Source organism: Sciurus carolinensis, chromosome 11 (assembly GCF_902686445.1).
Source record: "Sciurus carolinensis chromosome 11, mSciCar1.2, whole genome shotgun sequence".
NCBI classification, from domain to species: Eukaryota; Metazoa; Chordata; class Mammalia; order Rodentia; family Sciuridae; genus Sciurus; species Sciurus carolinensis.
The window spans coordinates 63,412,527-63,439,455 of NC_062223.1; the positions used below are offsets into that span (position 1 = coordinate 63,412,527).

General features: G+C 35.9%; 1 protein-coding gene across 4 annotated transcripts in view; it reads left to right on the forward strand.

Moving 5' to 3' along the window:
* The first annotated feature begins 3,774 nt into the window (after positions 1-3,774).
* The window catches only part of Btbd10 (BTB domain containing 10), a 62,414-nt gene continuing 39,259 nt past the window's right edge, over positions 3,775-26,929 (forward strand). The window contains exons 1-2 of one of the 4 annotated variants that reach the window (XM_047515748.1): positions 3,775-3,949; positions 23,355-23,512. In XM_047515748.1, coding sequence (XP_047371704.1) covers positions 23,412-23,512 — 101 coding nt within the window. In that variant the 5' untranslated portion in view covers positions 3,775-3,949; positions 23,355-23,411. Of the gene's footprint in view, positions 3,950-4,137; positions 4,343-23,354; positions 23,513-26,929 lie in introns of those variants that run through there. The other 3 variants (XM_047515749.1, XM_047515750.1, XM_047515751.1) reach the window with 3 other exon arrangements.

Consider the following 26,929-nt stretch of genomic DNA (forward strand, 5'->3'; position numbering starts at 1 on the left):
CTCTACACACTTAGTTTATGTTGATATCATATCCTCTTGATTCCAGTAACACTGTATAAGTTTTAAAATTTTGGGGGGTACCAGGGATTGAACTCAGGGTAACTTGACCACTGAGTCACATCCCCAGTCCTGTATTTATTTAGAGATAGGGTCTCACTGAGTTTCTTAGCACCTCTATTTTTTTTATTTTAGTTGTAGATGGACACTATATCTTTATTTATTCATTTTTATGGGGTGCTGAGGATCGAACCCAGTGCCTCACAGGTGCTAGGCAAGCGCTTTACTTCTGAGCCACAACCCCAACCCAGCACCTTCATTTTGTTGAGGCTGGCTTTGAGTTCAAGATCCTCCTGCCTCAGCCTCCCAAGCAGCTTGAATTACAGGTGAGCGCCACCATGCCTGGCTGTTTTGAAATTTTGAAGTGTAAATTCTCCAACTTTGTTATTCTTTTTTATAAGCGTTTAGCTGTTCTAGGTCTTTTGCATTTCTAAATAAAACACTTTGTCAATTTGCACACACCAAAAAAACTAATAAGATTTGTCAAAAACTGTGAAAGTTCTGAGATTTTCCCCTATTGCAAGTTTCAGGAATGCCTAACATTCCAGACGCTTATATCTCAATTTCAATCTACAGTCTTTGTATTACTTCCTATTCATTCCTTTTAATTGCTCATCGTTCCCCTTGTAAGATATTTAAATTTGTCATTTATTTGCTTTTGTTGGTCTCTCCATAGGAATTAGCCTTTTCTGTTTTCTCCTATGCATAAATCCTGTCAATTAGGGCTGAGATTAAACTTCCTTCCTCTTCTCTCCCTTTTCCTTTACATTCTTCATCTCTTCAGTAAGGAATAATCTTACTTTCCTCCCTCCCTCTTCGCATGCTGTGCTAGGGATACAATCCAGGGTCTCAAGTATGCTAGGAAAGTGCTCTACTGCTGAGCAACGTCCCCAAGCCCTCAATGTAATCTTTCATATCTCTGACCTCTTGATAGTACATTTCTTCTCCATGCAACCCAACTTACTTTTCTTTTGTTGCTTATATATCTTATTTTCATCACTAGAATATGAATATTAGTAATGTATTTCTCCTAGTATTTTGTGTGTGGTGCTGGGGATTGAACCCAAGACCCCACTGAAGGACATCCCCAGCCTTCTCTTAGTACTCTTACATAGGGCCTTGACCAATAAATACACAGTATTTGCTGAACAGGGATAGAATATCTTGTGTATGTGATTTTCCTGTTCCTGCCATTAGGTGGCAATGCACAAACTTCGTAGTACAAAGAAAACCCAAGGAGTTTTTTGTTGTTTTTTGAAAACCCAGGGTTTCACAAATGCAAGGCAGGAGATCCATCACTAAGCTCCACCCCCAGTCAGGCTTTAAAAATTATATAGAGCTGGGTGTGGTGGCACACACCTGTAATCCCAATAGTTTGGGAGGCTGAGGCAGGAGGATCATGAGTTCAGTCAGTTTTAGCAACTTAGTGGGGGCCCTTACCAATTTAGTGACACCCTGTCTCAGAAAAAAAAAAATAATTAAATAAAATAAAATGAGGCGGAGCTGGGGAGGTAGCTCAGTGGTTAAGCACCCCTGGGTTCAATCTCTGGCACCACCAAAAAAATAGGGTTCTGGGTCTGTGGCTTATTATTTTGCCACGCAAGTGTTCAACCTTATCCTACTTTATATTCTGCTTTTAAAGAATCTTAATTTAGAATGCTATAACAGAGAAATTAGGGTAAACAAAGGAGTATATTCATTGCTTCTACATGAAACTTCTCTTTCTGTATTGACCTCATTGGTGTGCACATCGATATTGGCAGAGAAAGACTTTCATCTGAATCTTAGTCCATGTAGTCAGCTAGCACCTATAAATTATTGTGCAGGGCAAATTTGTGATGATCTGAATCAATGGTATTATCTAATACACATATAGCTATTAGCAAATTAATATTTGAAAGGTTAATTTCTTTAAGAAAAGGATAGTAGGAAATTCTTCTCTTTCTTGAAGAATAACAGCATGAGATGAGTTTCAGACCTCACCAGAGTATACTTTGAACAGAGTCTAGCATGAAACAGCTTCCACATTTCACAAGAAATCTTTCGTTATTCGTTTCCTGGAAATTCCCTAGAACTTCTGAATTACACTAAAGAGAGCAACTGATTGACTCATAGCATGATTAGGATGATTTTTGTTGTCCTCCTAATGCATGCTAGGCTTTTTGTAAGAATAGGGTGAGTCAATTGAAACTATGTATACATAAATATATAACAACATGAATGTCTAAAGAGATAATGGTGGAAGCTCTATAGTGAAATACCAGAACCTCTCTTTAGAAAATGATTACTTCTATTTTGATAAGGAAATGATTCCTGTTCGACAGACCTTACTAACTATAAATTGTGCTCTAGATTTATCTCCTTTGAGCAAAGTTTACAGAATATTTTGATAAGTCAAGATTGGTAAGGTTTTTGTTTTTACTTTTTTTTATTTTTATTTTTTGGCCTGAGGATTTTCTCTGATAAGTTTCTCTATGAGATTACCTGTAACACAAAATTCATAACATATTGCTTTTTTTTAAATTAGACATCTTCAAAATTTATTGGCAATTTTCAATTCAGCAGAATGTTGGCTAGAACAATAATATACTATGACAAAAACTTGTTTTCCTTCCGTCTCTGACATCTAAGGGTCTTGCTCACTATCCTATAATTGTCCATCTCAACTGCTCATTTCCTTAGCATAAACATCGATTTGGAAAGCACTTTGGGTATCAAACGTGAGAGTCAAGGAGTTTTCTCATCTGAGCTAAACAATGATTAGAGGATTTCAGCAAATTTCTTTCCGCAGTCTGTTTTCGTACCAAATTACTCAAACTAGGTCCTCGTTGCTTCCTCTTTGCAACGCCCTTCCCACTCGTCTCAAAACTGGAAAACTCTTACTCATCCTTAAGATTCAGCTCAAATGTCATTCCTGGGTGCAGGCTTTCCCAACATAGCAGGTGGAGCTAGCTGGTTACTTCTCAACTCAGCTCCCACAGCTCACTGGGAGCAGCTCAGCATTTAGCACAGCCTAACGGGATGACCTATTCTGCGGGTCTCGCTCCCAGGGTGTAGACCGTGTCTTTGTTACTTTCTCACCCTTTTATAGTCTAAAGTTTGGCACATGGTAGGCTCAGTGATGCTGAACGACAGAAGCCCCACTACTTGGCGACCCTCTGCCCACAAGAAGCATACGCCGTCCAGGTTACTCGCTGTCCCATAGTTGCAGGCGGCACAGCGGTTCCCGCCAACCGAGCGTTTAAAAACAAGCAGCGGCGGACGTTAGGGAATAGAGGGTGCCCCTCACGACGACTGCCTGTTTATCACCCTCAGTAGGTCCACGTTGGCTTGCTGCTCCGGCAGGGGCGATTCTGGAGTTGCTCAGTTACGGCGACGCCTTCCTTGAACTGAGCCCCTGAGGGTTCTCTAACTCTGGGCTGGAGACGCTGCCCGCTTTCTCTAACGGTGACAGGCAGTCAAGGGGAAAACGTGGGATTCAAAGGTTTTGGGTAACTGTTCGCTGCCACTCAAGCTCGCGGTTGAACCCGAGCTGACGTCTGTGGGGGGTCGCACGGGGTCCTTCACTCAGCTTTGTCAGCCCCCGGGGGTAAGCAACCCGCTCCAAGGTGCCGCTCCCTCAACTGGCCCGCACTCGGCGTCCCGCCCACCCTGGGCGGAGAGTCATCGTTCTCGCGAGATCGCCGCTAGCCTCGCCTCTTCGAATTGCGGCCTCTCGCGAGAAGCGGCTGAGGAGCCGGCCTGCAACCTGCCGGGCGTCTCTGGTAGGCGCAGCCGCCGAAGTGGCCGCTTCACAGCCACTTCTGGAGGGATCCGGTTGAGGAGGAAGCGGAGGCGTCGCTGACTTCGGCCTTTGCCTTGATCCTCAGTGGACACTTGACGGGGACTACAGGTCCGAGGGTGAATGGGGCTCAGCCGCGGAGCGCAGTAGGGGCGGCGCGGGAGGCTGGGCTTGGCGGGGGCGAAGGAGGAAAGGGGCGGAGGGCGAATCTGGGCAGGAGAGCCCGGCTGCTGTGGCAGTGGTCCGGGCGGCCGGACACGCCGAGGGAAGCGTGGGTGGCGTTCTGGGCTCGGGCCACCGGCTCCCAGCTCGGAGGGGCAGAGATGGGACTTGGGTTTCCGGGGGTGCTGCTGTTTGTTGGCATTCGGGAGGCCTTTCCCCCAGGGATGAAGGAATAGCCTTCATCCCTCCTTCCCAGGGCAGAGTAGCCCTGTGCCCCGCCCCTTTCCTGTCATCTCGGGCTAAGGCAGCGACATCCTGAGGAGGGCGCATCACAATAGGGTGGTGAGTAGTTCCTCTGCCTTTTAGGGGATAAGATGGTGGGCTGTCTCCCTTCAGGTGAGGAAGGGTGAGACCCCAATAATATGTTTTTATGCTGTAACGGTATCGTATACGGTGAAGCTTTGTTTCCCCGAAACTTGCATAGAAAAGCTTCTGATTGCTTCCTTCAGATGCAAGTGCCCTAACACCCCTTATAATTGGGAATAGGGTTGAGGGAGGTGAGCTTGGTATTTTGTTAGTGTGACTGGGCCAGTGTGACCATCCCTGGACAGAACAGATTTTCTATTTCTCTTTTCTCTTATTTTGAGTCCATGATGAAAAGTCACTAGTCCAGACATGCTAGAGTTTCGTTCGCTTGTCACTTTGTGCCCTTAGCAAATGAAATTATTTTACAAGTATGTTTTGTCTTTAGGAGTTTTTATGCTTTTTATTTAAATTAGCAATCCGAATAAGGCAGCACAGTGTTTATTGATTTTATTTGGATGTTTGGGTTGTTTCTACTCCTCACCAGCTCACCTCTTCTCCCCACCCCCACTATGCAAATGTGATAAAATTTTTTGAGTTTAAAGATAATTTTGAATGAAAGACACTAGAAATTGTAATAAAAGATATGACAAAGAATGGAAGCACAAGGGCCCAGAGTGTTCGTGTTAGAGAGCGCATCCAGGACCAACAGAAGTCTGGGCCTTGACACCGAGACTGCTGTTATCATTTGAATATAAAGCAAAAAGCAATTAGAAAATACTTGGGAAAGAATTTGATGGTGGATTGAAACTGGTGAAAAAGTGTGTGAGGAGTTATTTTTGAAGGTGATAATGTGTTTCAGAAATTTTCCTAACATTTCTCAAGTTTATGACTTAATAGCTATTATTGTGCTTAAGAAGAAAGAAGGGAGGTTCTGAAGCATGGAGTGTGGTAAGGAACGTGGTTCAGTCAGAAAGGTTTATAGTGTCTCTACCATGTTTTTGAGTTCTTATACCTTTTCTCCCCCTCATTCCCCAAAATGCTTTCATATGGACTTTTTACCTTCTAAGTGTTTATTCTTCTACCAATTTGAATTTTGCTCTATCTCATCCTTTCTTCTAAGCTGCGTGCAAATTTTAAATTATTAACCATGAAATTACAAACAGTAGTGGTTTGATTTGTGGCTTTTTACGTTTAGGAGACTTAGTGAAGTTTGGAAGCAAACTGGAAAATATGTACCTTTTAAAAGAGGTTATGGGTTACAAACTCATGTCTTGTGTTATTGGGCAGGTAATGAAAATGTGAAGTGCACTAGAGTGTTTTGCCTTGTCTAGGAGGGACATCAAGTATTCATGTCCATTTGATTAGTTCTGTGTGTGAATATAGGCCCAGTCTTCATTCTTTTTCAGAGAAATTTTGATTTTTACATGCAGTCTCTTGATTTTTAAAAACATTGACAGCTAATTAAAACAATTGGAAATAACTACATGTGGCCAATCAAACCCATACTTTTTAATAGTTTTATTCTGCTCTTTAGCTTAGGAGCTGTGTTATAGGTCAGAATTAATGTATTTTATAAATAGAAAAAATAGACGTTTAAAGTAGGTAGTTTGTTTTGAAATTTCAGTCCTTAGCAGGACTTAGGGAGAGAAAATGTCAAGTCTAATTGAAACCAATAGATTTTCTTTTTTCTTCTTCTTTTCCCTTTTTCCTGTTTTGTGGCACTGGGGATTAAACCCAGGGGCACTCAACTACAAGCTACATACTCAGCCCGTTCTTAAGAAAAAAAATTTATTTTGAGATAGAGTTTCATTAAGTTGCCCAGGCTGGCATTGAACTTACTGTCTTCCTGCCTCAGCCTCCTGAGTCCCTGGGATTATAGGTATCACCGCCATGCCCAGCTAATAGATAGGTTTAATAGACTTTAAATGTGGCGGAACAAATTGAACTGGTACTTTCTACAGTGGTCTCATTTTTGTGGGTAGAAGTACTGGGGATTGAATCCAGAGGCACTTAACCACTGAGGCATGTCCCCAGCCCTTTTTGTATTTTATTTAGAGACAGTGTCTCACTGAGTTGCTTAGGGCCCTCGCTAGGTTGCTGAGGATGGCTTTAAACCTGGATTCTCCTGCCTCAACCTCCCGAGTCATTGGGATTACAGGCATGTGCCACTACCCAGGGCAGTCTCATCTTTTTTTGTGGGGGAGCACTAGGAGCTGAACCCAGGGGTGCTTTACTACTTAGTTATGTCCTGAACCCATTTTATTTTTTATTTTGTGAAAGGGTCTTGCTAAATTACTGAGGGCCTTTTTAAATTGCTGACGCTGCCCTTGAACCTGTGATCCTCCTGCCTCAGCCTCCTCAGTCGCTGGGATTACAGGCTACTGCACAGTCTCATCCACAGTTTTGCTTTCTATAGTCTGTTACTTGTAGTCAGCCATAGTCTGAGAATATTAATTGGAAAATTCCAGATGTTAACAATTCACAAATTTTAAATTGGGAATCGTTGTGAGTAGTGTGACGACATCTTGTGTCGCCATGGGATATGAGTCATCCTTTTGTCCAGTGTACCCATGCTCTATATGCTACCCATTTATTAGTCACTTAGTATCTTGGTTTTCAAACTATTGTGGTATCACAGTGTTTGTATTTAAGAACCCTTATTTGACTTAATAATGGCCCCACAGCACGGAGTATTGATGCTGGCAATCAAATATACCAACAAGAAGCTATAAAGGTCTTTTTTTAAGTTTAAAAAAAAAAAGTGAAAGTTCTTAAGAAAGAGTTGTGTGCTGAGGTTGCTAAGATCCACAATATATTTTGAGAGAAAGACTATGTTTCTATAACCTTTATTACAGCATACTGTTTTTGTTTTCCTATTTTATTATTATTCTCTCTCTCTCTCTTTCTTTTTTTTTTTTTTGGTATGGGGATTAAACCTAGGGGCGCTTAACCACCAAGCCACATCCCAGCTCTTTTTATTTTTTGTTTTGAGACAGGGTCTTGCTGAGTTGCTTAGGGCCTTATTAAGTTGCTGAGGCTGGCTTTGAACTTGCAGTCCCCCTGCCTCAATCTCCCAAGCCACTGGAATTACAGGTGTGCACCACCACACCCAGTTTAGTATTGTTCTTAATCTCTTACTGTGCTTAATTTATAAATTAACTTTATCATAGTTCTGTATGTATAGGAAAAAATGTGGTTATATATAGGGTTCATTTTATACTATCTGCAGTTTCAGATATCTACTGGGGAACATGGAATATATTCTCCAAGTGTAAGGATATACTACTGTATTAACATTTTGACTGTGGAAATAACTGAAGGAAAGCCTCTTGGTGTTTATGGCTTAATAATTCAGGGTTCTAGCTGGGTGTGGAGGTGCATCCCAGTGACTCAGGAGGCTGAGGCAGGAGGATTGTAAGTTTGAGGCTAGCTTCAGCAATTTAGCAAGGCCTTAGTAGGACCCTGTCTCAAAATAAAAAGGGCTGGGGACATGGCTTAGTGATTAAGTACCCCTGAGTTCAATCCTCAGTGCAAAAAATAAATAATAATAATAATAATTATTATTATTCAGGGTTCTAAGTTGATTTATAGGTATCTTGTAAGGAAATTAGTTTATTTAGAAGCTTTTTTTTTGTACTTGCAACTAACATATAAATTTAAATCCTGGAGTCTTTCTGTAGTCCATTTCAGGATTTGAATGTTTACTATTTGCTGTGCTATTCTATGTTGCTTTCCTAGACATTAACTTTTTCTGGAAGAAATATTGATCCCCTGGCAGATGGGGCGGGGGAAGTTTTCAAATGGGATGAGGAAAGTGTGTTGTGAAGCAGACCCTCTTGTGCCTCTTCCTTACATTGTCCATTAAAAGGCTGATTTTAGTTAACTAGTTTTTCTTGTAAAAATAGGTACTTTGATTAAACTTCGTGCCTTATGCATAGTAGAGCTTAGTAACCTTGTGATGAAAACTATTTGTCCCTTAATGAGAAGTACTTTAATCACATAATATGATTCATACCTAGTTAAGCAGTGGGGAATGGGAGCTTTAAATATCAGGTTTAAGTAAAAGGTGAACCTTAGGTATTTAGAAGGCAAAGTGAGGGTCCCCACTGGAGATTAGGGTGAGCGAGAAAGCTAGGTGAGGGGACAGTTTGAAAAGGAAGACAAAATGGCTAAGAACCCTTTTTTCTACTGTGCAGTTTGAGAGTATTGCTTTTTACAACTAAATTTGTAAAAAATTATGCAAATACTACATGGAATTTGGTTTTTAATCAGAACTGCTTAGGGAGTTTGCAGATTTGATTTTCTTCACTTTATTCCTGTGTTCACATCAAGCTTCAATCTCTGTCTCTCTCAAATAGGTGGTGAAAGAGTAGGAGATCTGTATTTGAGAGTTTCAAAAATTCTGAGGGATTTTTTTGTTTTATTTGTGAAAAGTGTGCTTGTTGAAGGGGGCATCCTTTTCCTTTCCCCATGTTTCTACTGTGAGTCACAAAGTAGGAAGTTCTCTCTTGGAAGTAGTCCCACCCCCCTCCCCTCTGTACTCCAAAGTGCCTCTGAAATTCCTTCCCAAATGAGGATTTGAAGAACCTAGGAGAAGGGGTTCAGTATACTTCTCTCAGTGCCCTCTGGTTTGTTTTTGAAACGCCCATGTTTTAGGATATACATTTTCTACTCACTGTATGGTAGGTTTATCTGAGCAGGCCTCTGTGAGGAAGAAGGAAATGGAATACCTATAATTCTGAGCAAATTTTAATTTATAGCTGAAGGAATAAGAAACTTTTTTGGCCATTGGGTTTTCTTATAGTTTTATCTAACTCCTTTATTTTGTTTCTATGGTCCTGAACTAAAAGTAAGGGGTATAAAGAGTAGGTAGTTGCAGATGTTTATTAATAGAGGAAGAATTGCAATTGAGCATCCAAGAAAATCTAAAAATCCAAAATCTCTACCTCCAGAATCTGAATTCTTTGAGTACCAACACGATGCCACAAGTCTGATTGTTCAATGTAAACAAACTTTGTTTCATGCATAAAATTATTAAAAATATTGTATAAAATTACCCTCAACCCATATATAAGGTATTTATGAGACAAATGAATTTTGTGTTTAGACTTGGTGGTGAAAGAGTAGGAGATATTCCCAAGACATTGCATAATATATATATAACGTGCATATATATATATAATATTCCAAAATTAGCCCCCTTCCCCCAAATCCAAAATCTGCAACAATTCTGGTCCCAAGCATTTCAAGTAAGAGATACTCAATCTGTATTAGTATTTCTTATATCTTTCATAAAATATTTACTAGGGTTCAGGCTATGGGCATCATTTCCCTTAATATGTCCTACTCTGGTTTGTTTTGAGATCCTTGAAACTGACACCTTCCTGGTTAAGAAGGTAGTAAAGAAGAAATTACAGATGGAAGGTGAGCAGTTAGAATTCAAAGAGATGCTCTCTGGAAGAGGATGAAGAGGTTGGTAAATATTAAGTATAGGGAATGGGAATATAATGAACTGAGTATAACTTTCAAAGCATTTTAGACTTCAGAGATTTGGATTACAGATGCTTAACAGGTAGAGTCAGTACAAATATTTGAAAAATCAGAAAAACTCAGGTCTGAAACATATCTGTTTCCAGGTATTTTAGGATAATAAAGGATGTTTAGCCTGTATTTGAAATAGAACAAAAAAGAGGAGAGATTTTAAATTAAATATGCAACCTTAGGTCATAGATTTCTGGGTTGTAAGGTATCTTTGCTAATAAAAGTAGTCTTTCTTCACCTGACTAGTAGTTTAATTATATTATTCAGTTAAAAATGTAAGGTACTCATTATATGGCACAACCATCCCTGGTTATCTGAGAATTGGTGCTTTGGACCCTGCCCCCCATGGATATAAAATCCTCAGATGGTCAAGTCCCTTATATAAAATGGAGTAGTATTTGCATATAACCTACCTACAGTAAATCCTCCCATATACTTTAAATCATCTCTAAATTACTTTTTTTTTTTTCTTTTGGCACAAAGGGTTGAACGCAGGGTCACTCAACCACTGAGCCACATCCCCAGCCCTATTTTGTATTTATTTAGAAACAGGGTCTCACTGAGTTGGTTAGTGCCTTGCCATTGCTGAGGCTGGCTTTGAACTCACGATCCTCTTATTTTAGCCTCCTGAGCAGCTGGGATTACTGGTGTGGTGTGTCACCATGCCCAGCCTCTAGATTATTTATAATAAGTAATAAAATGTATATACTATGCAAATAGTTGCTGTAGTGTATTGTTATGGGAATAATGACCCAAGAAAAGTCTGTATGTGATTCTTGGTTGAATCTGTGAATGTGGAACATAGAATACAAATAGTCGAGTGCTTATTTTAATTTTTGTAGTTGAAATAAGTAATCTATTAGAATTTTTGGTCACAAACTGAAATTAACATTTAGTGTTTTAGCAGGGATGAGTCTATTATGGTAATCACTCACTGATTGAAGTACCACTTGATTAGAAACTATGAATAATACTTTTCTAAGGTAATTTTAAGTTGTATTCATACTTTTCTGCTTGGAATATCTTATTTGGGATCAGTTAGGTATGAGTTTAAAGACAATTGTTAGCTCTGTGACCTGAAAGTTACTTAGCCTCTCTGACCCTTTTGTTTCCTCACATGCAACATGTGTTTAGAACATAATTGCCAGGAATTTAAGGATGAAATGAAATAAAGCATATAAAATTCTATGTAAATAGTAAAATGATGTATGAATATAAGTTGTTAGCATTTTACTTTGTGCTTATGCCCAGAAAATAATATCCTGGCCTCATTGCCTCCTTTTCTCCACCTTTTCTACCCTCAGTGATCTTGAAACACATTTCTCAGTTTACATTTATATCTGCCTGTCTCATTTGGAGAGGACAAGTTCAAATGACTGTGCAGCATTGCCAGTCTATTCTTCCACTGGAAATTAAAAGACTTTTCTTTTTATTCCGTTTATTCTTTTTATTCTATTAAGCTTTGAACAATAGGAAGCTCTTTTCTTATTTTGTTTGTTGGTGTTCACTGACTGATAATTTAGTATTCTATCTAATTTGAATGCCAGGTGGAAAAATGAACGCAGGGAAAAGAAAATAGATTGAAGAGAGAGATGATATGGCATTTTTAAAAATCATCTATTAGGATACTATTATTTACTTCTGAAAAGTAAAAACATTTTATTGTTTTTAATTTGGATTATTTCCCCTAAGATCTTTGATTATTATCATTTATAGTAAACAAGTAGAAAATTATTGTGAGTTTTCTGTTTATAGGTTACTTTAAATGTCAGCTTAAAAATAAATTTTAAAACTCAAATACCTGAGAAAGAATCTCAGCTACAAAATTGTGCAACAAACTTTTTTATGATTTTTATAAGTTTGAATGGATATATAAAGTGCTGAGTTATTTTAAAGTAATTATTTCATTTGGGGCAGTTCGTTTTATACACTCTGAATTTTATTTTTCTCACATCTAGAAAGCAAGCAACGCAGTCTGCTCCTTTCAGCTTGTCATTTATTCATTTAGAGGGGTTTTTGTTGTTGTTTTGCAGTGGCAGGGATCAAATTCAGGGCCTTCTACATGCAAGGCAATTGCTCTACCACTCGAACTATACCCTGAACCCCATGTACAGTTTTCTTTAAAAAACTGTGAAATTTCCTATACATGGTTAACTGAGACATTCTTGTTTTCTTATTGTTTAATTTTCCAAATTGCCTGAGTTTTTCCAATAAAGGAGAATATTTAGTTATTAGAGACTAGTGGGAATATTAATACTAAAAGTACTTTAAAATCATTAATACTCTAAATTTTTGAAAGAGAAAACTGAAATACAGGACAAACCCCTTTAAGTGATTTTGATAAAAGGTAGTAGGTAACCTGGTATTAGGAAGATTGAGACTAAAATAGAGATCTGCAAGTCTTTTTATTGCTTTTTATTCCATTGCTTTCTCTAGTGGGTTGCATGCACTTCTCTCTAGGGATGTTATGAAAACTTGTTAATTATACTGTGTGAATTAAAAAATAGAACTTATTTTATTTTTTACTTCTCCCTTTTTTCATTTACATTTTTTGTGTGTATATAGTATATACATAATACTGGTCTGATAGTGAAAACACCCAGAAACCACTCTGGACTCGGGAACTCATGCAAGAGATTTTATTAAGTGGGGAGAGAGAGAGAGAGAGAGAGAGAGAGAGAATGCAAGAATGAGAGAGAGGGAGAGGAAGAGACGGGGAGAGGAGACAGGGAGAGAGAGAGAGAAAATGGTGGTGGAGCTATTCTTAATTTCGCAGGCTAATAAGAACAGACCAGTGACTGCCGAGAATGTTCACAGACTGATGGTGGAACCAGTAGCTGGCTAGGATGTTTGCAGACTGACAATCTGGGTTGTAAAATGGTGTGTGGGGGCCAGCAGAATACTGGCAGCAGGTGATGCCAAAAGCTAGTACATATGAATTATTTGAAAATATATGCAGCTTTTTGTGTTAGTTGAGCTCACATTAAGAGAACAACTGTCATCCATATTTTAGAAGAAAAATGCTATGGCATCTCTGCTCTTGTTTGCTTCCTAGTGAATAATATTATAATATTATTTAACAGTAGCCTTAAACATTTTTTAACTTTGAATTTTTTTTATGTTGAATACTTTGTAAAATATCTTATGAAATTACATTTCTTTGGAGCAGTTTCTTTTTGATTGCCAATGTAAGGTGTATTACATGAATTTGGGACATTCAGCAAAGGGCAAAGAAGAAAATGGTACCATAATCCCATGACTCAATGACAGTTGCTTTCAATCACAATACATACACATACTTACATTATAAGCACTCAAAATTAGGATTTTTCTGTATTTAATCACTTAAAATAAGTATTTTAAGAAATTAAAAGGAAATTCAAATAAACCCATGACTAGATTTAAAAGTCGACATTTTGTATACATGTCAGTTTATTTATTGTATAACCTACGGTCTTTACTTAAGCATTTACTGGTAACTGTTTTCCATGTCATATTCTTCAATTCTGTGAGAACATACTGTATTGTAATCAGTTCCCTGCTTTTGGAAATTAGTTTCCCCTGCCCTCTCTTCCATAAATTTTTTGATAAATATATTTCTTAGGATAAAAATCTAAAAGTAAGTGTTCTGGTGTCAAGGTATATACTTTCAAAATTTATCAATTTGTACTCCCATGAACTTGAGTACTGGTTTCCCCAATACTTTAGCCATTGCTAGTTATCATTAAAACAAACCTTTGATTGGTTAAAACATCTGATTTAACTTGGTTTTCTTATGTTATGAATTAGGTGAAATATTTCTTCTTTTCTCCTTTTTTTTTTTTCCCCCCCTTGGTACTGGGGATTGAACTCAGGGGCACTTGACCACTGAGCCACATCCCCAGGCCTACTTTGTATTTTATTTAGAGACAGGGTCTCACTGAATTGCTTAGCGCCTCGCCATTGCTGAGGCTCGCTTTGAACTCGGAATCCTCCTTTCTCAGCCTCCTAAGCCTCTGGGTTTACAGGCGTGGACCACCATGCCCGCCTTTTTTTCCCTTTTTGATCATCAGTATTCTTTTTTGTAAATTGCAAGTTCACAGAACTTTGTCCATTTTTCCTTTATAGTATTCAGATTTTTAAGTATAGATTTATAAACATTTCTCATGTATTTAAGATTTCAATCCTTTATGTTTTTACATTTTTATAGTTTGTCACCTTTTACTTTTATATTTTTGTGTGATATAATCTAATACTTCTTGAAAGACATTCTGCAGTTCTAATTCTAATCCCTGATGTTTGCCCTCATCTTTGTTGAAAATGATGCATAAAATGATTGCACATTCCCATTTCAGTCTTTGGCTTAAAGGTATTTTTATTTTTTTAATTTGAGGCTTAGCAGTTCTTTTTCTATTCTGAGAATCAGTTAAGTATATGGATATTCACTTATATACTTTCTTCTTGACTTCTTAAGGTTTTATGCTATACTTTGAACCTTTTAGCAGTCTGGAATTTGGGGGAGACATGATGTGAGGAAGGAAAGGATCTTCTGCTCAAGTAGTTAACCAGTTGAGATTTTAGAATCTATTATCTTTGTGTCTCTTGGTGATTTGAAATGTTACCACTCTTTCCATTTTCTGGTTGTGACATTCTAATGGGTTGTGTATTAATTTTGAGAGACAATATAGTGTGATAGAAGAATCGTTGAGTTTGGCTGTAGAGATGTGGATCACAGTCTTTGTTTTTTTATTGCCAGTGTGGTGTTAAAGCAAGTTATTGTAATAAACCTTAATTCAAGGATATTTCAATATACGGAAGTAGTTTTTATTTTATTAAAATGGAATACTGCCTGGAATACTAAGTCACAAAGCTATCTAGAATGTTTCATTGTGAATAAGTATTTTGTCTCAGGGCAAATTTTAGATTTCTTAAAATGAAACATTTGAAGGAAAATAACTTCTTTTGTGGAGAAAGTTCTGATATTCTGCTTCTAATTGTGCTGGTAAATATGTTAGGTACCAGCCTTCTTGTGGCTATTTAAATTATTTAAAAAGGAAAATTGAAAATTCAGTTCTTCAGTTATACAGACATTTCCTGTGTGTAATATTAAACTACATGTGGCTAGGAGCTACTTTTTGGATAATGCAGATATAGGACATTTCCATTATCATGTAGAGTTCTGTGGGACAGTGTACAGTCTGGAAATTGAGTATTTAGAGCTTTTTCTAGTCTATTGAGTTGATGGCAGATGAACAGTTAAGCAAAGATCTGAAAGAAATGTAAGGTAAAGGAAATAATAAGCTGGTCAAAATGAAGCAGCATAGGAAAGGTTATATATTAAAAAAAGTCCATAAATTACAAAAAATTGTCATGTAGAAAAAAGAAAATTTTAGGAAATTTAACATTTAAAAATGTCTGAGTTTGGCTGTTTAAAAAGAGTGTTGCCTTCTTAGGAGTTGAATACAATCTCCTTTAATTAGACATGTCAGCAGCTTACATGAGCTTTGCCTGTGCTAAATAATATGTCAAGGTGATTTGCTTTAGTTAAGGCATTTCTGATTTTGAGGGCAAAACTATTTGGTTATAGTAGAAAAGGAAAGAGTAATAAAGAGAAAAAAAATGATATATCTTTTAGACTACTAAAAATTTTATACCTTTTAATGAGTTTTAAGAACTTAGCTTGCTAAACAATAACTAGTTATTTAAAGTGCTAATCATGTAATGTAGGTACTTCATAAATGCTTAAGATTTAAAAAGATTTTCAAAACTTTTTTTTTTCTCTCAGCACTGTGGCAGGAACTCAGGGTCTCACCCATGCTAGACAAGTGCTCTACCACTGGGCTACACCACCAATCTTTCACTTATTGGGCTGTTTGAGATGAGAAAAAAAAATTTTAAGTATAATACCTTAAGAAGTGAACAAAGTTTGAATAGAAATTACATAAATGTATTATTTTCCCTGCAACAGATTGGAAAAGGATAAGCCTTGACAATGAAAAGGGTTTCTGTGTGAAGCAACCAAGCATTTTTGAGGAATAGTTTGAGAAAATTTAGGGGTCATTTGGTAATCTTAAAAAAATGTTTCCAAGGATGTTACACTTTCCCTCCTTTTCTTCTGCTTTCTTAATATATATTTCCTGAGGGCAGGTATTGGCTTTAGAAATTGAATTATAATTTGTGATTGTTTAAGAGTAAGATTCACCTGATTGGTGCTTTATGCCATGACTAAAATTTGGGTATAGTTATATGATACTATTCTTTTTTTTTTTTTTTTTTTTTTGGTACCAGGATTGAACCCAGGGTGCTTAAGAAGCCCTTTTTATCACAGGCCTTTTTATTTTTTATTTCGACAAGGTCTCACTGAGTTGCTTAGTCCTTGCTAAATTGAACTTGCAATCCTCCTACCTCAGCCTCTAGAGCTGCTGGGATTACAGGTGTGTGCCACCACACCCAGCTTAGATAATATTCTTTCAAGAGAAGCAACTGGAAGCTGAAAACTGCTTATAAATCTGTATACTTTATATATCCTCTGCATCATTGGATTATATTAAGTGAAATGTCCCCCATTTTCTTTCATCTTAGTTAAAACATTTTGTAAGAATTTATACACAAGTTATATTAAGCTGTGGGAACACAGACTTGAATTAGATTTTGTTATTGTCCTCAAGGATCTTATAGTATAAGGGGAACACATGGTAGAAACATTTTGCCAGTGCATACATATTAGATTATATGTAAGCAATAAAAAACAAAAACCCAAAACTATATTTAAGCAGTAAAATTTAACATGAAGGAAATTTCTTTAATAGAGTAACTCCATACATTTTCTTACAGATCCCCCCAACATTATAGAAACATGTAAAAAATTCAAATAGTTGAAGAGGAATAACAATGAAAAGTAAATTCCCCTTTTATTTTAGTGTTTCTCAGAGGTAACTAGTCATTTTATATGATATTTCTATTTATATTAAATCTGGATTCTTTCACTTACCCAGTTCTTTTAAGATTCATTGATATATGTTGTGTCTCAACAATGACTCCAAATACTTACATGTTAAATTATTAGATGTTATCCCACCTGTCTGCAGCAGTTTTCATTTTTCTTCATCTGCTGTTATGACCATATAATGTTTCATTTTATTGTTTATTGCTCAAGCTGAATTCTTTGTTTTTTTGAGTTTTCAGTTTTCTATTGAGAATCCTTCCCATTATTCATCAAAATTGTTTTTTTTTTTCTTTTAGAACTTTAATTGTTCAATATTTGTTTGAACATAAATATAATGAGTGTTTAAATATATTTATAATGAATGTTTTGAAGTCTGCTAAATCCAACATTGGGACCCAATTGGAATCAGTTTTTATTGATTACCTTTTACTTATTTCTTTGTATGTCTCATAATTTTTGGTTGAAACCTGGGCATTGTACTGTTTTTATAAGGATTTCTTTCTAGTGAGTGCTGATTCGACTGCTTATTTCTGTGTGAAATAACCAACCATCTTTGCCCAACTCAAATTGCAAACTTGTTTCTCTTGTAGTTACAGCAGTTCTGTCTGGGTTCATTTCTTTCTTCTTCCAGCTACTTACTAGCATAGTCTCCTTGTGGACAGGGTAAAGGAAAGTCCCTCTAACACCTATGTAATTTGGTGGTCAGCTAAGAATCTAGGCAGAGATTTTACTGTGATTTTGGAATTTACCCTCACTGTTGGTTCTTTATTTCTGGTAATTCCCTCCTTATTTCTAGCTTGTCTGTTTGTGGTGGTCTCTGTTTTCAGGTTCCCCAACCAATAAGGACTTCACTTAAATTTTATGTGTTGGGGAATACGCTCAGTTAAAAACAGTATCAAATTCAGATTTCATGCCATGCAATGTTCAAGGATATATTCTTCTGGTCTCTCTCTTGCTTTTTTGCAGGCTTCCTGGGATCTCTCTGGCTTACATGTATAATTTATTTGTCCCCCAGGAATTTAAGCAGTTTTTGCTCAGAATTTGTGTTTTACCTTCCTGTGGTTCTTGCATTCCCAGTATGTCTGTCTTAAATTTATATCTACACTTCTATCTCTGAAGTTTTTTCTACCACTTTGATCTGTGTGGCTTACTTGTTTCCTTCACCATATTTTGAGGGATAGGGAACACACCTAGCAAAAAACCTTGGAACTGAACTTGTGATTCTGTCCCTTCCAGTTGTAGTTTTTCAGGAGTAAATTCTTTCACGTTGTGTCCAGTGTCTCTGAATAACTTAAAAAAAAAAAATAGTTTGTTTTCAGTTTAAATAGTTTTTTTTTTTTTTTCAGTGAAGCTTGCATGATTGGTTCACCTGATTTCATTTGCAAGAGGTTTCTTTATATCCCTTTGATTACCATTTCTTTTAGAAGTTGTCCTTCATGATTATTTATGTAGTATTCAGTCCCTCAAATTCCTCCAGTTCTTAATGTTTCTGAAACTGACTGTTCAGTTTCTTGTCTATTTATGGATTTATGTCACACTTCATGGGAAAATTTAAAGTGGGTTAACCATCATGAGGAAATTATAAACATGTTCTAGAAATGTTTCAAGGCTTTCATGGTGGTTATATCTATTTTCTGGCTTTATGGATAGTATCACATCCCTCTTGTATTCCTAAGGATAGAAGCTCATCAAATGATCCTCAAGTTTCTGGTCTTTCAGAATTCTTTCATCTAGACCCCTAAGAGGGCTTGCGCTATAGTTAGAATTAACTGTGTGAACATTCAGGAGTTTATTCTATTGTCTGCCAGTCTTAAGTAATTCATTTACTCTATGGGGCTTTCTCCCCACCTTTTGGTTCTTTCTGTATAGGGAAGGTTAACTTAGGACATTTATCCCACTCAACTGTCCTGGTTTACCATCCTCCTTAGCCTCTATTACCCACACCTATGGATTTTTGGTTTCCTCTCTAACTGATGACAATTTTTGGCTCCAAACTCTTTGTTCCTTGTTGCTCACCAGGTCTTTCTTTCCAGTAACTACCACACTTGAATTATTTTCTAGTTTGAGAGTTATAAATAATTTCATGTTAATAGAAATGCTCTTGTGTAATGATTCTAGACCAAAACCTCAATGGCATGGACAATGCCACATGATGGCTTAGGTTTAAAAGAGACATCTGTTGGTGATGAGGAGCAGAAATACTAGTTTCTTTTATTTGGCTTGGTACATTGGGAAGAATGTGGACTTTTTGTTAAAATGGGATATAAATCTTAACTCTTTTATTTGTTCATGTATGAAACAGGAGAATGATATAGGGTTGTTTTAAGCTTTAAGTAGAAGTATATAAACTTCTTAGCTCATTGATACCTAGTATGAACAGAATGAATTGTTTCCTTATGTCAACAAAGGGAGTCCAAAGAGGTCTCTTCAGAGGCAGAAGAGATCTTGTGTACTTGAACCTTCCTGACTTTTGACATATTGCATAAGGAAGCCGAGGATGCATCAGGAATGAGTAGCAGAGTGAGAGATTTATTATAAAGGGACAGTATACATTTGAGAATGGGAGGGTGGATGATCATTGGGAAGGTGTATTGTGCTGCTTTAGTTTGGGGTTGTAATATTTTTAGAGTAGATAGGGGGCTGGACTAGAACTGGAGTCAGGGTGGGGTTACCCAATTTTGTGCCATTTTTTTTTTTTTTTTTTTTTTTTTTTTTTTGCACTGCATATTGCCCTTGTGTGTTTTAATCCTGCTACTTAGTTCCTCCAGATGCTTTGTAGTTATCTTGCTGTTTTGTTCTTTTTCATCAGCCAGTTGGCAAGCTACTGGCAAGGAAGAGGGCTGGGTTGCTTGCAAGTTGTTTTGTATTCCAGTGATTCAAGGGCGGTTCCCTTTTGAGATTCAGTGCTCTCTGTGTCCCTAAATTACTATCTCACATTGTTACTTAAAAAAAAAAATCCTTCTGTAGATCATTGTCATTTATAATATCTGGAAATAGTGTCACAAGGAGCACTTATTTTATGTTACTGTTGTTTTGAAAATTGTTATAATTCCCTCCCTCTCCTTTCTTAGATTGTAATATCCAAGAGTGGGGAAAGTAGTTGAATTCCCTTTTTCTCAATTAACTTGGTAATCTGAAGGAACACATGTCCCTAACAAGCCCAGTTTTTCCAGCCTCTGTATAGAGATTTCTACCTGATTTGGAATTTAGATTGTTTCTGTTGTTTCTAAAAATAAAATGAACAGTGACATACTTTCTAGAGATGTTGTTTCCAGTAGTCCAGCAATTTTTTTTGTGTGTGTGTGATTATAAAATCCAAAGAGTGTATTTTAGTTTGCAGAATACATGATAGACATTAGGAATTCAAGTGCTAGATTTTGAAGGAAGTTTTTATGCTAAGGAGTTTAGATATAGGAAATGGAGAGTCATTAAGAAATTTTAGAAAGAAAATCTGGATTACAATGGATCAAATGTGCAACTGAATGGTGGTAAGGAAGTCAGCCAAGAGGTTTATTGATAGATGGCAGAGGTTTAAATGAAGTCAGCAGCAGACTGAATGAAAAGGGAGAGGAGAGTCAAACATTTTTTCTTTTAAGTAGACTTGATGTGGGTAAATAAGAAGTCCAGAATGACAAGTTTTTACCTTGGTGAATAGAGATGACTCTAGCTGATGTGGGAGGCCAAAACAACCAGACTGGCTTTGTTGATTTGCAGAGCCTGTTGAAGAGTTTGGTTGGTGACGATGGAAAAGAGATTGTTTACAATGTGAAAATTCTGATGCTTTCAAGGGTTTTATTGTCTTCTGTCTCCTTGGACCCAAGCAACCAGAGAGGAAGATAAAATCCTAAAGAATACCAAGACTCAATGGGCAGAAATGGTGGGTTAACAGTGAAAGGACTTGAGTAGAGGTGCTGCAGGTAGACAAGAGACTCAGGAGCAGATGGCCCATAGAACCATGAGAGATGTCATTTTTCTCTTCCTAGGATGAGGGTTTTTTTTTTTTTGAGAAATAATGTCTGACAGCGTCTTGCAGGTAGATGCTCAGTAAGTGCTTGAATGAGTGAATGAATGTCACAGAGTATGGCACAAAATAGTATATATTGTATGTTATTTTACCTTTTAACCATTTAGTTTTATCTTTAGCTTAGTGATATAATTTAAAAATACACTAATATGTGTAGATACATTTTTTTTCTGATATCTCAATTTGAATTTCCCTTGTTTTTAGTCTGCTTATAATCCCATAATTATTGGATGTGAGGGGTGGAGAGAAATCTTTCACCTGGTAATACTTGAATTTTTTTGACAAATGAAACGTGAATATAATCTTTCAATTGACTTTTTGATAACCTTTATCTGAACTTTTAAAAAAGATTTCTTGTTTGCTCACTACTTTCAGTAAATATATGCTCAGTATTTTCAATAGGATAAAATTAGAAAAACATTGGCATTTCCCTGGTGTTCAATGTATGCTACCTACTATTATAATGGTAGAGATTCTGCATCTGAATCTACCTTATTCCTTGCCTGTTTGTTTGTTTGCCACTTCCTCTCATGACTTGGGATTGTTCTCAGTGGACGTTATTTGTGGCCATCCTATTTAGAGATGCCGCTGATAGTTAAGTGTAGGAAGAGATAAAATGGTCTTGTGTGCTGGTGGGGCTGCAGAGGAAAAAACTGCTGTTGTAAAGAATGAAATGTTAATCCCTGAAATAACTTAGCTGGAAGACCTGTAAAGTCAGGAGAAAATGTTCTAAATCTCATTCTATAGAACATGCTAAATCTCTACATCTCACTTATCCCTCCTTATTGATTTTTTCCTACTATTCTCATACCTCTTGTGTTTCTGTTGATGACCACTTTTTTCCTTTATTTCTCTGATCTGTTCTTTCTCCTCTTTTTCTTTTATTCTGCCTTATCTTTTCAGTATGGATAACTATCCATAATATAAAGTTGAAATTTTAAAAGTTTTCTTTAGAGTAAATACATTTTTATAGTTAAAAACTCAGATGAGATTGACGTATCTTTATGTTCAGAATAATCTCATGGTTTTTATATTCATCTAATAACTGAGTTTTGGTGATTCAGTGATTCTTCAGGAAATAGATTTCTTTTTCCAGGAGCATTCAAAAAATAAACCATGTAGCATTTGCTTAGGAATTTGAACCAACTATTGCGCAGTTCTTCCTTTTCCACTTCCTCATTATTTTTATTTCATTCATTGAAATATTTATATATTATTGAAGCATTCATTTATTATAAGATTTTCAACTTTTTGGAAAAAAGATCCAAAATATCCATGGGGAAAAATTATATCAAAATAGTTTCTCTAAAATAACAGCTATTTATTTTACTGTTTTTGAAATAAAATTCAAAATTTTAAAGAGTTATTTTTGGCATTTTCTGTGAAATTGTTCTGGAATACCATATAAAACTTAGGAAGGTCTTTTCCCAGTTTGGGCATTTCTCTTTGACTTTTATTTTTGATTCCCCTTACTTTCCTCCATCAAATTCAACTTAACAAAAGTTTAAAGTAAGTATACAGAACCAGGCATCAGAAACCTGGGTTCTAGTACAGTTTATATAACTTTGTTCAAATTCCTTATTTGGTCAGATAAATTTGAACAAAGTTAGATCACTTTATCATTTGGTTTCTTTTGGTGTTCACAGTCTCTACAAGTCAAATCTGATCTACTTTAAAGCAAATACTTCAGCCTGAGCACTTTTCAAGATCAAGACTATTCTGTATACTAAATTTTTATTGCTTTTTAAAATACTATTATTGACTAATAATATTGTGAGCTTTGACAAAGTTACCCATACTCTGAGGCTTGTTTGCTGTTTTATATATGGAGATTATAATGCCTACCTTGCAAGGTGATTGTGAAAATTAAATTAAGTGTGAATATACTTTAAAAATGCGTAGTCCAGGTATTCTATAATGCTATTGAGTTTTCTTATAATTTCATATGACTGATAGATTTAATAATCACAAACCTCACATATGAAAAGATGTTAAGTGTGCGAATCATTGATAAACAACTTTTTTGTTGTAATTGTACTATAAGGGAACATCAGGATGTTTACATATGTTTATTTTTTGAGAAGAAATTAAATTTCTACTCAGCTTCTTTAACTTGGTTAAAGAAATAATAACATTGTTGTTTGGTTTAACTAGTTGCTTTGTTAAGCATCTTGTCTTTTAGTAACTAAGAAATGTGTTCCAAGTGAAATTTATATAAAGGAATCATTCTGTGGAATTGTTTTTGCCTTTTGGTATTATATTCATATTTGGAAACAGGTATCTAGGTAGGAGGTTAATATATTTACTAAATATGAATGGTACACTATCAAACTGTTACATAGGAACAGCAAACTTAATAGATAAACCATATGAAAAGTATCTAAAAAGACTTCTGGGGTTTGTGGTAATCTGATTTTTGGCACTTTGTGTGTTTAGTATTTTATGATCCATTCATCACTTTTTAAAATATGTCACAGCAGTATCGAGTATATGAAATTCTATGGCTATTTTATTTTGAGTGAAATAGATTTAAAGGTCAACACTACTCTTTTATGTAGGTTATGGGTGCTACATGTGTGCTTTCAGAGCAATAGTGTGAGGAAACTTGAAGTGGGATGGCAGGACGGCCTCATCCCTATGACAGTAACTCCAGTGATCCAGAGAATTGGGATCGGAAATTGCATAGTAGACCTCGTAAACTTTATAAACATTCAAGGTAGGTAGAAAATATGTATTTCACATACCAAAGCTAAAACTGATTACAAAGACTACTACTGCATTTAGTTGTAGCAAGTCCTGTCAGAGTACAGGGGCTGGCTTACAAAATATTTTGCATGTTTGTATTTCTCCTTAATTAACTTACAGAGAAACATTTCTTTCTTTTTAATTTTTTATATTTGCATTTGTTTTAAGATTTATTTCTGTCTCTAAATTATGTTAAAATCTTAATTGGCCCCTTGGTTAAATATTATAATTGTTTAATTGAAATCTCTGGCTAGACCAGTTAGTTCTTTGTATTTGAAAATCTAACAGGAGTTTATTTTGTATTCTAAATATATTATGTGTTCAGATTACACAGGATAATTTATAGGTTTATATCGGTGTTTTCCTCAATACATTTTTAACTGTGTGACTTATGTGTTAATTTACTTATGTGCTGCCATATTGATCATAATGGGAAAATTGGTCGTTTTGGAGTGACCATACTGGTTCATTTAAAGTTTGATGCATGAAACGAAATTCATTTCAAAAGTTTCTGTTTATCTGTATGTTATTTTTTAAACTATCATTTTGTGCTGTACGACTAAACGAGGAATACCTCATTTAGAACACTTCGTATCTGGTATTTTAAGATATTAATTGACAGTTTATAAACTTCACATATTACAGGTATGTAAGCATGTTTCCATAGAGGATTTTGCTGTATGAATATTACTTAGAGGATATTATTTAATATTTAACTAACTAGAATATAAAATTCTCCTGATCACTGGTAACAAATACTAGCTTTCTTGAAAAAAACATGCCATGATATTGAAATCTATTTTGTAATTTAAAAAAAAAATAGTTCAGGTACTTTAAAATTGTATATTACAGCTAAGAAATATGAGTGATTAATATCTTTTAAGTCTGCTGACAAGTTGTTCAATATTGCAGACTTTTAATGTGATATGGTTTTAAAATGTTAATGTAAAATTGACTTTATTAACTTATAATTACATACCAAATGATGTGAATATTTTTAGTTTTGTTTGTTTAGTTAGTGTGTATGTGTGTGTCCTCCAAGTGGGGCTTTAGTTCTTTTTCTGTTTCATGGACATTTACTTTGTCTTTGGGATTAAAGAGGTATTGGTTTTATTACACTGTGTGGGGTATTATTTTTATTTACTCTGTGTGGGTGTGTATTTTACAGGTGAACTATGTTATCCTTCCTAATTCATGACATTTTTCTGCTTATGTATACTGTACTGCAATATATACACTGAAGAGGTGATGAGGGTGGAAGAAAACCATTGTTTGCTTTATAAAAGCTATATGCATACAGTGCGAAAAATGTTTTAAAACTTTCAGTGGTTTTTTTCATTCGTTGTTTCATTTCAGTAACAAATACAGCTCTTCTTGAGAGCTGTAACATTAGTAATTTTCTTTTCTTTTTGTTTTTTTTTCCCCCCACAGTGCTAGGGATTGAACCCAGGGCCTTGTACATGCTAGGCAAGTTCTATACCATTGAGCTACACCCCCAGCCTTTCATGAGTAATTTTTTGGTCCATTTTTAAGGTGGGCTGAAATACTATTTAGGGTTTTTTGAAAAACATTAAAGGGAAATTAAAATATCATTAAATTGATTTTAAAAACTATTTGATGGAAGAACCATGAAGTCCTTTGAATTTATTTTAAACCCAATTTGTGGAAAATCTGCCCAAAAAAGAACAGCTTATTTTTAGAGACCTCTTGTCCCTCTGCATTTAGGAACAGGATATTTGAAGTATAGTTTGACTTTAAAAAAAATTTTACTTCGGGAGTTTATTTATTTACTAATTTATTTTTATGGTGCTGGGGATCAAACCCAGGGCCTCTTGCATCTAATACAAACACTCTTACCACTGAGTTACATCCCCAATCCCCCAGAATATTTATTTTCTTTTTCTTTCTTTGTTCCTTCCCTCCCACCCTTCCTCCCTCCCTTCCTTCTTCTTTCTTCCTTTTCTTTTTTCTTCTTTTTCTTTTTTCTTTTCTTTTCTCTTATCCCCTCTCCACCCCTCTCCTCCCTTCTCTTCTCTTCCCCTCCCCTCCCCTCCTCTTTTCTCTCTTCTCACTTCTCTTCTCTCCTCTTTCTGGGAATGGAAGAACCCCAGGGGCACACACCATTGATCTACATCTTAATTTTTTTGGAGACAGGATCTTGCTAAAGTTTCTGAGGCTGGCCTCAAACTTTTGATCCTTCTTCCTCAACCTCAGTGTTGCTGGGATTACAGGTGTGCACCTCATACCTGCTGGGAGTTGATAGTAAACTAATTGGCTCAGAGGTTTTAAAAAATAAAAATTAGCAAATTTTATTAAGAACCTGCCCTTTGTTTAGGAGAATTTTAAAAGTATATTAGGGAACTGCTTGGGAATGCTTTAATATTCACATATGGGACAATTAGAGGGCTCAAACTAATTAAACAGTGGTACTGAGTTGTAAATAAAGTTCAGAGAAAGAATCAATATCAACTTGAGTATTTGAAAATGAGACTTGAAATAATCCATAGATGATTAGAGTATTAAGGTAGGTGAAGGAAATTTCTGTCAGGGACCTTCAGGAGATTATCTTGATCAGATCTGAAGGTAGAGCTCTGGATAGTATTTTTGTCTCCATTTAGCAGATAAAAACAGTCAGGCTAATATCCCTGCCCAAGACCATTGAACTTATAAATGGCAGAGCTGGAATTTATTAACAAGTTTCTTTTTATTTTTTGAATTTTAAATAATTGATTTTAATATACCAGGTATAATGAACCCCTGTTACCCATTACCCAGCTTGAAAGTATCAACTTATGGCTGATTTTGTTTTATTTGTGCCTCTACCTACTTTTTTAATATTATGGATTTTATTTGGGCATGTTTCTAAAGGAAAACCAGACTTAACATGGACCTAAGTTGGGGATTTATTTATTTATTTTTTTGTACATAGGAAGTCTAGAGGTAGGTATGGCTGAGTATGTTTAATTGTCTTAGGATATCAGGTTTAAAAGTCTCTCATTTGCTTGGCTTTTCTTTCACAGTCACAAGGTGGATATTCTAGCTCTAGCCATCATGTCTACTTTCTAGACAAGAAAAAAGGGAAAAGGGGCAGTTGGAAAGGGAAATTAAATATCAGGAAATAAAATTTCTCAGAGATTTTCCAGCAGGTATCTACTTAATCATTAACTGGAGCTATGTTGTGTGGTCATTTCTCAGGGAGACTTTAGTTTTTAATCTGGGCTTATTGCTACCTCAAACAATTGGGGATTTAAATTTATGAGACAAACAAATAAGCAAGATTTTCTTTATTGTCTCAATATTTGTAGATAATCTAAAAGTCATCTTGTTTAAATGTGTGTTTTATTTTATTTTTATTTTTGAATAGTCTTATTTTTTTCATTGTCTTAGT